The sequence below is a fragment of the Numenius arquata genome, chromosome 9, assembly GCF_964106895.1.
Source record: "Numenius arquata chromosome 9, bNumArq3.hap1.1, whole genome shotgun sequence".
NCBI lineage: Eukaryota > Metazoa > Chordata > Aves > Charadriiformes > Scolopacidae > Numenius > Numenius arquata.
Genome location: NC_133584.1, coordinates 42,819,504 through 42,832,941, shown reverse-complemented (window position 1 = coordinate 42,832,941; position 13,438 = coordinate 42,819,504). Strand labels below are relative to the sequence as shown.

The window sequence follows — 13,438 nt, the reverse complement described above, 5'->3', positions numbered from 1 at the left end:
GCCTTGGCTGCAGTGACCATGCAATGGTGGAGTTCAGGGTCCTGAGAAGAGGGAGCAGGGCAAAAGCCAAGCTCACAGCCCTTGACTTCAGGAGAATAGACTTTGGCCTCTTCAGGGATCTGCTTGAATAAGTCCCATGTGATAGGGCCCTAGAGGGAAGAGAGTTCCAAGGAAGCTGTTTAATATTCAAGGACTACCTCCTCCAAGGTCAAGAGCAGTCTATACCAACAAGCATGGAATAGAGCAAAAATCCAGGATATCTAGGTTGGATATGCTAATAAAAGGCAGACCTTAAAGGAGAAGGCAGTGTCCTAAAAAATCTGGAAGGTTGAATGAATATTCATCATCTATCTGGAATAAATACATGTGACAACAAACAGGCAAAATTAGCCTCACGATATCGTTAATCAACTGTAAGGACTTGTCTGCAATACCAAACAAACATGGAGAACCCTCATGACCTTGATAAGACCATGCTACAAAACTACTTTGTAGCATGGATTCCAATTAGTGCTATTCATGGGTTTCTTACTGTGTGGAGTTTTTATATGAACACAGAAGAAAGAGTCGGCTTCACCCACAAGTCAATGGGAAAGAATTTAGGATTTATTAGGTTACTGCAATCTGAAGAACTGCAGGTCACACTTGTAAGAACTGTCATGACACACTCTACAAGAACTGTGTATAGAACTTGTGTATTTTATTTTTTCAAAAATAAACGCAGTAGAATATGGTTGACTGATGTCTTAAGTCGGAAAATGGTTAGTCACGGCTTCCTTCCTATAATGTAGGTCTTGCTGTTTCACACATTTGGCTGTGTAGCTTGTTCATGCTTTGCTCTTACTGTGCTGCAGGTATCTACAGAATGTAGGTAAATTGGTTGAACTACAGATTAGAGATGTTAATTCCAATCCCAATGTTTCATGACTTCAAATGTTACCAGTGACAATACTTGTCAGTTTAGCTCACATGGAGAGCTGGTATAATCAATTTTTATGATTTTGCTTTGCTCTTTTAAGTGTTACTAGTATGCAAACCCATGGCCAACCTGACAGAAATCTGAGACTGTTAATGAACTATGAAGGTAGTCACCTGTTGGTTTTACTTTAAATCATGAGTAGCTCAACAGGAGTTTAATGTTTCTACAAGTAAGGAGCTCCTACTTAAAATCAATGAGTCCTATATGTTGCTTTCTTGTAACAAATTCACTACTATGCTTTCTATTAGATTGTGAACTCCTAGGATTCAGACTGTTGTTACTATGTTTACATGTACATAAATACCTCTTCACTGCTGAAATTAATTGGGCCATAAAGCAAGAATCATAATTATTTTTCTTACTATAAACTTGTTTAATCGCAGCTGCAGTAGACAAGGAAATGCAGTGAATATCAAGGATGACCCTTTATGATTTTGCTTTCTGCTTTATGTCTCTTTTTTCCAAAAGACTTTATGGGGTTGCCAACGCTGTAGTATGACAATTTAAGGAAAACATAAATTTAGAGGCAAGTGCTTTTTATGTGTCACGTTCTTTTTGGGATACTTTTGTATTCATTTGTACAGGAGTTTTATCTTTCTGAATGTAAAAATAATTTAAGAGCCAGAATAAAGCCCAGCTGCCTTTGGGCTTCTTGTCCAAAATAATCTTTAACTTCATTTTTCATTTTTCTCAGCAGCCTCTTCGCTAAAAAGGCACCTAAAATAAATTCACCTTTTCTTTAAGTTTCTTCTTAGGAAGCTATGGTTCTAGTTTTACTGTGTCTTGAGGAGTAAGATACCAAAATATATCTCTGAGAACTTTGAGACAAAGCTTAACTTACATGTGCTTCCTGCAGCATGGACTTAATACACTACAAATTAGCTAGAGATGTTTTCATTCAGAAATGTGGCCGCTCTGCAGAGCACTTGGGTAAGGAGTAAATTGTGAGTTCCAGGTTATCCTCAGTCTGATCTCCTTCCTCTTAGAATAATGTTCTAATCACCTGATTAGCAGAGTCGCCTCTCAGTTTGAATCATTGTATGGCAAAGAAGGCAGGATATTTGTGTCCATAACACATGAATTTTTCTGATGGGCTGCGTTGAGGCTGCAGGATGTTCTGCTGAGTTACCAAATGTTTGAGTGTATTTTTCCTTTTTGCAGTGCATAAGAATTTTCAGTCTAGCAAAATTTCTCCACTTAGGGAAATAAATGGTTGTCACTTCTATAATTATGGTTAAGCAGTAGTTAATGCTTGCATTGTGCTGGACTGCAGTTCACATCTATGAAAGCGTTTGTATGTTCCTTTATTCTTCTTTAGTCTATAATGGAGAACTTTGAATTGTTCATTTGTAAAAGCTCGGTACGTTAATAAATGATGGTGTTAACTATCTTTTCAGCATAAAACACAGATAATAGAGTCCTTTCATGTGTGCATTTGAGCGAATATTTTAAATTCTCTTTTTACTTTACTAGGAAAACGTTCTCTGTAGGATTTAATTTTTTAACCAGAAACTACTAGCTACAAGCTAATTTGAAGCATCAGGAGTCAGATGATAACAAAATAGGGTAAAAGGCAACAAATATAATTGCTTGTCTGCTGTTTATAGATTATCTAAAGAGCAGCCGTGAAGTTGACACTTAGTTTCTGAGTGGCAGCTGTGAATTTGACAATTATCTTGTCCATTTCCGAAAACTGTAAGCATCAGCAACTGTTGGCACGCTCAGGAAAATGGTATTGCTTGGTTTTATCTGTTTTCCTTTTGAAAGATTATCACCACCTCTGCTGTGTCTGAAAATTGTTCTAAATGAAAACTTCAGTTTTTCTAAAATTTGTATCTTGCTTTGAAAGCCAGTTTTTTTTTTCAGTCACCAGTATTTTTTTTTTTTTTCCCTTCTCCATGGTATTTCATGTTTAATATTCTGTCATTGTTTAATCCCAGCCAGCAGCTAGGACCACACTGCCACTCACTCGCAATGGGGGAGAGAATTAGAAGAGTAAAAGTGGGGAAGAAAACAATCTTGTGGGTTGAGATAAAGACAGTTTAATAGGTGGAGCAAAAGCTGCGCACGCAAGCAAAGCAAAATAAGGAATTAATTCACTGTTTCCCATGGGCAGGCAGGTGTTAAGCCACTTCCAGGAAAGCAGGACTCCATCATGCATAATGGTTACTTGGGAAGGCAAACACCATCACTCCAAATGTGTTCCCCCCGCTTCCTTCTTCCCCCAGCTTTATGTACTGAGGATGTTGTCACATGGTATGGAATATTCCTTTGGTCAGCTGGGGTCAGCTGTCCCAGCTGTGTCCCCTCCCAACTTCTTGTGCCCTCCCAGCCTGGTCACTGGTGGGGCCGTGTGAGGAGCAGAAAGCTTAGCAACAAACCAAACCCACTGGTGTTCTATCAACATGGTTTCTCATCCCAAATAACAGCACTACACCAGCTGCTAGCAAGAAAGTTAACTCCATCCCAGCCGAAACCATGACACATTCAGGCATGACTACGGAATACAGCTGAACATGTTACAAAGAGTGATTTGAGTAGCGTTTGCTTAGACTGTAAAGTCTGAATGATCACTACAACCCACACCCGTGAAACAATGAACTTTCATAAAAGACAAATTAAATAGAAGCAAAATGAGTATCTCACAAGGACAGAGTGAATGTGGAGAGACATTTTCATCCCAAGGTATGTCTCCTGGGTTATAATTGGGTCTAATTAGCACACAGTGTTTGGCTATAAAAAGTTCTTTACCTTGAAGCTCAGTGACACTCAAAGATGGGAAATTTCTTCCTACCTTCAAAAACATCAAAGAAACTGCTTCCAATCTGGCTTTACAATTGAAAGTTCAATGATCAGTGCAGGAAAGGTGCAAATACACCAACAGGCATAAAGAATATTGATGTCTGGCTGGAAGAACTCTTAAAGAGTTAATTGGTCAAAACATTTTGTTGACTGTAATTAAAAATATATCTGCATATATTAACGCAAAATGCCGCTTATACTTTCAGCGGTATGTAAGAAAAATGATGGACTTAAATAAATGCGATCAGAATCAACTTGAAAATTTCTCAGTTACCTATTCAATGGTGTGATGATCCTGATGTCTTTTAATTTCACTTTAAAAAGCTGGTTTGTGGAAGGTTAGCTGTGATCATGTGCAGGTTACAGTACGTTAATTTTTTTTGATCCTGTTACACGTGTTCATAAAATTTTTTCATCTCTTTGAAGGATTTAATTGGTATATCTGTGCAGCAGAACTATATGAAATTCTGAATTACCTATGCCAGTGCTAGTTGGTTACTTCTCATTAACATGGGCAAAATGGTAGTTGAATGTCTAATTGAAACTGCTTCATCATCTTTATTATCAGCGCTCATTTTCAGTTGTTTATAAGTTTTTTCCAAGTTGTGCCATGCAACTTTAACAAGAAACACTTTTGAAAATAAGATTGGCAATACTACAGATAAACCAGCCCAATTTAAAGCAAATCGTAGAATCATTCTAGTTCCAAGTCCTTGTTAAAACACATTTAATAACATGATGGTAGCTTAATGTGCTAAATGAAGTGATTTTTTCCTAATACAAGAGACCTCATTACAAATGAACTTTTTATAAGTAGTTAATTTTGACAACATAATAAAGATGCAGGTCATGGTTCCAGGAGAAAATAAATGCAGAAGCTAGTCCATCCTTTGATCTGCTCTCTTGCCTTAGAGAAAAGTTCAGTGGGTGATGAGTCAGCCAACACACCCTTTTAGTTATAGTTCCAGCTTTTTCATCTACTTAGTGTTAATTTTCTTTTTTTTTTTTTTTTTTTTTGGCATAGTTTTCCTTTCTCTGCATAGTCTGGCTTCTCTGTAAAAGCAAACAGGTGCACTCATCTGTCTGTATAGCTAATGCTTGTACTAAAAGTGTAGAATAAAAAGCAATGGAACTCTTTATTGAAGAAGCGAGAGGAAGGTATCAACTGAGAATAACTGAGGTTGTGTTTCACTTATGGTGTGAAAAAATGACACTGTCATTTCTTTCTGTTACCTGCAACTTCCTATTTTCTTGTCCTTGTGCTTTATACCATAAGATTAGATCGGTTCATTGACTTAGATCTGGGGACAGCTGGATCATACCCACTGTCTTAGGGAGGTAGGTATAATGCACAGTTGGGGATAAAATAAGACCATGCGTTGTATGCAGCACCGAGTTAGGAAAGTAGCTCGTGGCTGCCTAATGTTGGGCTCACTTGCCCAGTGACGCAAGGCTGCATCTACTCATGCAACCTTCTGTCATCTCTTCAGTCCAGATATTAAATTGATTCATGCAAAAAGCTAAAGAGACTAGAAAACTTACGTTTAGGGACAGACTCTTGACAAACTTCAAGAGATACTCCTTCATATATGCACTGAGGATGAGAAAAGCATATCAAATGCCCTTGAGTAACTTAAGGGGTTTTTTTCTAGAGATGGAAAGATGTTTCTCCATGTAGCTATTGGTACTAAAGTTGTGATCTCTGCTTTCAGCTGTATTGTGTCACTACAAGAGGATTGGGAGGTTGCACAACTTTTTGAGAAGTCTTGTGTACGGAAGCCTATTCTCATAAAATGACAAGTATTACTCCTTGAACCTTACTGTTATCTCCAGCAAATTTATTAGGGTTATAGTGCATATACTTCGCTGTGATGCCAGTACTGACTGGCTTGAATATACTGCTTCTCATAGGCAGAACTAGAGATGAGGACTGATTTCTTTCATTCCTTCATATATAGCACAAAACTGGTGAATCACAGGTAAGAAGTATATGTTGATTCAGTCATGGTGACAGCTGTTGAAATGGAAAAGGTTTGCATCAAAGTTCTGAGGCTTATGATTTTTGATGAGTGTTCAAAAAGGCTGCACAACGTTACATATGAAGAACTCCGAGGTTTCAATCTAAAGCAATTAAATGTGAGTGTATACCAAGGTCTCTTTTTTTTTCCTGTGTACGTATGCAGAATGACTGTTACAATGACATAGTCATTGTTTTGCACAATCGCTATATGATTCAATATGCAGAATGGACGACAAATGGAGTAAGGATTTCAAGAAGCCCTCTTTTAGTGAGGCTAGTTAGTATCGAGTATCTATCCCTAGATACTAGTTAGGCTAGTATCTAGGGAAGTTGGATGGCATTCCTTTTTCTGAAAGATTTGGACAGGATATCAAGGGCAATCAAAAGTAAAACAAAAGGATGTGTACACCAGTACTGACTAAAATATTCCATAAGCAAGCCTAAGTTTAGGCTAATAAGTAACTAATGCAGCAATAATGTTCATCTACTATGTGTAAAAACAATTGCTAAATTGCTGGTTAAGAGCAGATTTTGCACTTAAAATATGGGATGGATTTCAGCTGAAAGAAACCGTAGGAGTTTGGTTTAAAATGTTTTGGAATAGATAGATCCATAGAGTTAAAATGCCTTTCTAGTGCAAATTCTGATTGGTTTTAATGTTAGGTTGTTTTTTTTTTTCATTTTCTGTTTTACAGTGTTATGTGGGAGCCAATGGGAGACGGTAAAAAGATTATTTCGCTGGCTGATAATAACATATTATTGTGGGATTTGCAGGAAAGTTCAGCTAAAGCTGTGGTAAGAATTTTTTTTCAACGAATCATGATATACTTGAACATAGTACAAACAACAATGTTCACTAGCCTAAAATTTGCTAATCTTTTACTCACACCTTCAGAAATATTTTGTTGCTTTTAATGTGTGTGGGGGAAATGAGTACTCTATCAGGTGTCTTGAATGTGAGTGTTTAAGGGTAGTATTTTGTATTTGTTGCTAGGGGTTAATTATTTTCTTTTTTCTAGAGTTTCCCTTACTTTCCTACTGACTTTACAGTAAATAATCTAAAATAAAGTAATGCTAATTTGATAAATGTGTATGAGGGAAAAATTGGTGATCAATAATGCTAAAGGTTATTGAATTCAGATAACAGTGTATTAACTCATGTTGGTTAATACCATGCAGCCCTCTACAACCCTTGTTGTATGTATAAGCATAATATAAGTTTTTCTATTTACTATGCATTGATTTGAATTCTTAGTATTAATTTAATTTAGTACTATACTGTCTATTCAGGTTATATCACTCATTGTTAAAACCTTCTTATTCAGGAGCATATATAAGATGGTGTTATTAGCATAGATTTCTGTTATGCCACTTCTTATAGACAAGCAAAAAAGCTTACCTCTTTATGTATAACAACAGAGATTGGGTATAGAAAAATGTGAATGTTTCTAGATAGAGTAATTTAGGTCAGTATCTGTCCTTAAAAATGGAAACTGATTATGCCAAGGATATTATTATTCAGCTGATCTGTTGTCACTTCTTGAATTAATTCCCCAGTTTGACTTGTACAGGGTTAATTTATTTTCTTGGGTGCTGCAGAACCAGACTTTTTAACTGGCAGTTGCTTAAAGACTCAAAACATTGTGTCCATAAACTCTTCCCTGTTGTACCATCTGACTGTGTGAAGTCTTGAGTTGTTACTATTTTGCTAGATTTTGCATAGTGTCAATGTGATGTAATATAGTTTAATTTTTTATGTTCATAATTAAGCCCTTTGGGTTCCTTCACTAGATGAGGAAACTTTAGCGCTTTTTTCAACCTGGAACTTCAATCAGTGTTATGTTACTTTCCAAGGCTTCTTCAAAGTAGTGTTTGTTTTTTATCAAATTAATGTTGAGAGTTTCTGAAGGGTGGTCTCCAGGAGCTTGACTGTAGCATTGTATCCACTGATTTTGCATTGCTCCTGCATTAGTCAGTATTTCTTTTCTAATGCCTGCGTAACACACAGACTTCTTGGAATGCCGTCTTTAAACCTGGTGAAAAACTATTTCTGGGAGTGGTGCTGCTTCCATGCTACAGCTCTTCATGTCTCTTTGAAGTGCTGGGACTGCTAGACTACTTAGCACTTTCCCTTTCTCCTCCTTTCTCTCTTCAGTAAGAGAGGACAGAGCTGCCCAAAGTTCTTTTGAATGTTAATTAGTTTTTTCATTGTCCCAACCACTTTCTCATAACTGCCTCAAATTGCTTCCTAATACTCTGAAATGTGATTTCCTTTAGGATGCTCTCTAGTGTGTTACTAGTCTCTCTATAAGTACATGTAGAAATCTTGTAATGAATGCCCAATTCTTTTTTTTTTTTTCCTCATTTTATTTTGCTTGGGAATTATTTACTAAAATTTTGCATGTTGTGTCTTCCTTTTACCATTCCTTTCCCCAAAACTAACCTCCTTGCTCTGTCACACAAGTAATTGTGAGTCTAATTATGACTTCCATTTTCTTTTCCTTCCATTGCTAGAATTGGGATCTGCATAATTTTGGAGAGGACTAGACTCTCCAATCGTTGTAATTTCAGCATTATTTTGGAAATCAATATTTCTGTCCTCAAAGCAATATTCAGCTTACTGATCCCTTTAGTATTTCAATTAGCACTCCTTACCTAGAGTATCTTTTATTCTGTTACTTTTAAAATATGCCTATACTGCATCAAATATTGATGGCAAAATAAGGACTCCAGAAGGCAAAACGATAAAGGAACCAAGAGGATTTAATCCATGATATCTGTTATATGCTTATATTTGATAAAAGGAAGCAAGAAAAACCAAAAGTGAAATTCTGCATCAAACAACCTGCTTCATCTAATGAAGCTAAGACTATGAAATTATATATATCAATGCTTGACTGACATCTTCAGATAGGAGCATTTTGAAGGGTCTGTTAAAAACCTTTCTTTGAAGAAGTTAGGAGCGTCATTTAGATTTTATAGTCAGGCGTTCAAGAGACCTGATACAGAACTTGACTGATTTTCTAGATTTCTATCTAAAATAATCTAGTATCTCATGCGAGTGCACTGTAAATTAGTATTGCTTGTAATTAAAATTTTGCCTGGAAATAACTGTTTACCTTATGCTCTAGCAATTTTAAGACCTTATGCTCTAGCAATTATGAGTTGCCCTTAGATGGTACTTCCTTCATCACTGAGTCAGTGACCACTTTTAAAGGCAAGATTAATAGCGAAAGTCCATGAAAACTTGATTCTCAGAAAACATGTCTCCAGGCATCTAAATCTTAAGCCAGGTGAATCTCTTCTAAGATGACTGGTATTGTTGCGTTTCTGTTGAATTTTTGTCCGTAAGAAATTTGTCTCAAGCATGTCTTTGGGTACCTGAGTTAACCACAGTCCAGCTGAACAAGACTCTGAGGAAAGCTTGATCATTTAAAATGCCTACCTTAGACTTTCTAGTAAGTAAAATGATGGCAACCTGAAGCCCACTGTAACAGGCTTTTTCAGGCCTAGAATTAACTGCTGTGTATTTCTGAAATCTTTCTAAACTTACTATATAGTTCTGGGGGGTTTTTTGTTGGTTTGTTTGGTTTTTTGTTTTTTCTTTTTCCCCTTTCAATGTTTTTTTGCTAATTAGTTTCTTCATTGCAGTACTTAATACAGGAATATTTGCCTGTATTTGCATTAAGACAAACTTCTCCTCTCCTTTTGATCACTCCCTTTATTATTGTTTGAGGACATTACCTTCTGCGGTGAAACTAATCTTATGCTCACTGCATCATTACCTTTTGCAATTAAATTAGCTATTCTTTGCCATTTATAATCATTAGCTGAACCCAAGAGAAGCCCAACCAATCCACAAGGTCTGGGTAGATTCTACTGAAAAGATGACAGTTAATGTTTCTGTATACAGTCTTTAGGTCAGATGTCACCAAATCACTAGAACTCTTCCTTGGGTAAATGCAATATGGTTTGGAACAGCAGATGAGTGCAATTGGAGATGTTAAAATATAGATATATTTCTGTTTTCCTTATGTTTTCACAAAGGGGAAGAGTAGAGGTGTGGTTTTGATAATTTTTATCCAAATGATCAATTAGATTCCTTTTAGAGTTCTTATCCCTTCTGGATTTTTTAGTAGCTTTTAACCTATAGGTGATCTTAATTCAGAACAACAGAAAGTATCTGAGAGTGGCATTCCAGGCAAGATGGAAGATCTTGTGGTGAAGATTTCACAGTCTATGTGGAGGAAAGTAACATATCCAAATGTAGGAGGATGTTAGGAATAAGCATGAGATGCTTTCTTGGCAAGATGGCTGCTGTTTCTTAAGGCAGGAAATACATTGTGGTCTTCAGTGAAGAACTTTGTGGAGTGCCCCGTAATTACTGCAACTAGAATAGACGTATATTAATTATAGGAGGGCAAAAAAACTGTCTGAAGAAAAATGAAAGAGAAATTACTGGGTCAGAAAGAGAATAGAAGACCAGTTCTTGCAGAGTTTGGTGTTGCTATCAGTTTTGTTTAATGGTCTCCTTAAGGAGAGCATAGAAGTAGGAGTGAAATGATGAAAGTTGTTCATGACAGAAACTTGGAACACATGATCTGTATATAGGAGTAAATATATTTTGAATGATGAACTTGATGTTTAGTTTATTTTTTGTAGTATAAAACAAAAAACTTGTCTTTAGGAATAAAAATATTTTCTTGCTGTGCCATACAAACTCTGCACTTAAAAACATGTAGATTCTGTTGGTTAGCTATTCTGAGAATGACTCTGAGCTGCCAGTGTGATGAGCCTATTTGAAAAGGCAAATGATTGTGGGATGGTTCAGGAGACAAGAACAGTTATGAAAGGACTATGTGGCATGGTTGCCTGCAGTGGGAGGAGTTTAACTCAATGAATTTAAAGTCCTCATCAATATTTCTATTTCTGTCAATAGCAAGCCAGAACAACACTCATCCCTTCTTAATGTGGGTCTCAAATTACTCTTTCAATGACTTTGTGGTTATTACAAGGATGTCTCCTTGAGGCTGTCTTGAGATCTCCACACAGTCTGCAGCATGAACAGGATTGTGACCCATTTCCAGTTGATGAGGATATGGTTAAACAGCGCAAAAAAAAAAAAAAAAACAAAACCAAAAACCGTCGTGTCTGATTTATCTCAACGAGTATAGTAATCGCTACCAGGAATTAACTTCTTCCAGTTGATACTCTTTATAAATTCTAAATATTTATGGACTTAATTAAGATTTCTTCACTACCCTGTCTTCACTGAGGAGGCAGTCAAGATCAAATAAGCATGTGCAACATAAGCCTGTGAATATTTCATAAATGGAATAATAACTTAGTGGTCTTATCTAGAATGCACTTGAATGTCCATCAGTCTTACAACCTCTTGGGTAAGATGTAAGAGTTCCTTAGCGCTCGCTTTTTTGTGGGGTTTTTGTTTTTTAAAATTTATTTATTTATTCCATTTACAAAACAGCTGCTGCTGTAGGGGTAAGGAAACTAAAATTATTAGAGAAATTCTGAGCTTTGTACGGCCAAGACTGATTACTAAAGAAACTCAGTTTAATTTTTTAAATGACCCACTCAAGCTCTGGGTATTCTCTTCTGCTTGGAATCTAGTATGTGTCAGAAAAAACAGTGCAGTTTAGTTTATTATCCTGCATCCAGTGTCCTGTGCAGTATTTTTCTTTATATATGTTAATAACCTGCAAGTGGTAGAAAGGCTTTCAGACAGTTTTTGTACTTGAGGAATGGTGCTAAGGGAGTAGGTTTGGTCACAGTGTTATCACAGAATCATAGAATCGTCTAGGTTGGAAGAGACCCTTGGGATCATCGAGTCCAACCATCTACCCTACTCTACAAAGTTCTCCCCTATACCATATCCCCCAACACCACATCTAAAACAGTGTTATATCATTCATTAACACATGAGCCATATATGATCTTGCATGCTGGAAATTCTACATTCTTTAAAGAAAAAATCTGAAAAATTTTTGGAAGACAACACACGTAGGTAGCATAGACTTCAGTGATAGAAGAGCTGTAATTTCTAGACTGTTAATCTGAATGCTAAATAAATATGATATTCTTGGTGAAACTGTAACAGTAAAAAGTTAGCAAAATACAGAAATGGACATTGGTACCATATGCAAACAGATTTAAGCAGTCTTGTATTGACAGCCTATCTTTCTGTTGATGTCACTAAAGTTTATGTAAGCACTATATATGATTCCATCTTTTTCATCCATCAGAGTGTAATATTTCTGCTGAGAAATCTTCTGTTTAATAGAATATTAGGTGATGTGTTAGGATTTAGGTAAAGGAGAGAAGTGGTCCAACAAGATCCAGTGCAGTAATCTGCTTTTGTGGAATACATCTTAATGAAACATTTTGAAATATGACCATTGTGTGAAAGATGACCAAATAAGTCTGGTGTCTGCCTAGCCGCTTGAAATGCGTATAAATTTTATACCTGACTAAAATGAAAGTATTTTGGTTTTCCTTCCCCTCTTCTCCCCTTTAGATATTAATCCGTTTCGGTAAGTGATTAGAAGTAAAAGTAATTTGCAGTGTCTGCAGCTTCATTTTTTCCCCATGTTCCCATGGAATTGGAGTATAACTTGCTGTTCAACTTCAAAGAGAAAGTTGATTGCTTTGTACCTTCTTTTTATTAACTGTGGAGATGCAGAGGTGGCTGCTCAACGACAGGTAAACCTGGTTTTGGAACTGAAGTCCTTAATTCTCACAGATTGTAGATTTGTGATCTAGTACCTACTATTATTCTAATAGACGTGTATGTGACAACGTGGGCACCTGAGCCTAGATTTTTTATTTTTAAAAGCCGCTATACATTTATCAAAGAGTCTTTGACACTCTAATTCTGTTTCTACAGATAAAATTTGCCATTTTGACATGGAAAAACAGTCTTGTAAGACTGTTCATAAGACTAAATGTGTGTGTTTGTCTGAGGCAGCTACCAATTTGTGCAATGTGCCCATATTGCTTATCTACTGTTTCAATAAATGATCTGAAACTATTTATTTTCATTTATAAAGTAGTACGGTACTTCTAATATTTGTGAATACATTACATTGCATCAGCCTTTGTAAAAAATTACTTTGTGAGATACAAAATCAGCTCTAGCTTTTAATTTTTTCCATTTTTTATTCTAGGATTTTGGTGGTCTGTTACACTTGGAACAATAGGCTATTGTGCAGATTTTGTCTTCAGTGGAATTAGTTTCATTTTAGCATTACATTTAGAAACATTGCCAGCTTTGTTTCGTTATTTTAGCTCTCTAGTTCTGCAGCCTTGGAAGGGAAAGGACAATTAAAATTTACTTCTGGAAGATGGAGTCCACATCACAATTGCACACAGATTGCAACAGCCAATGATACCACTGTTCGAGGATGGGATACACGAAGCATGAGGTAATGAGAAATTTCAGTCTTGTTCTCTAAAAGAGACAAATCTCCTTTGGAGATAGATGATTTTTTTTTTTTTTTTGTTTGGTTTTTTTTTGTTGTTGTTTTCATTGCTCCTAACGTTTGTGTGGGGTTTTTTTTTTGGTTTGTTGGGTTTTTTGTTCTTTTTTTTTAAAGATTAGAAATGTGGCAAAGTTATCGCTT

General features: G+C 36.2%; 1 protein-coding gene across 1 annotated transcript in view; it reads left to right on the top strand.

Annotated features, from left to right (window-relative positions):
• Positions 1 to 13,438, top strand: part of EIPR1 (EARP complex and GARP complex interacting protein 1) — an 83,965-nt gene that overhangs the window by 52,722 nt on the left and 17,805 nt on the right. The window contains exons 5-6 of the mRNA XM_074153388.1: positions 6,497 to 6,596; positions 13,104 to 13,240. Coding sequence (XP_074009489.1) covers positions 6,497 to 6,596; positions 13,104 to 13,240 — 237 coding nt within the window. The remainder of the gene's footprint in view (positions 1 to 6,496; positions 6,597 to 13,103; positions 13,241 to 13,438) is intronic.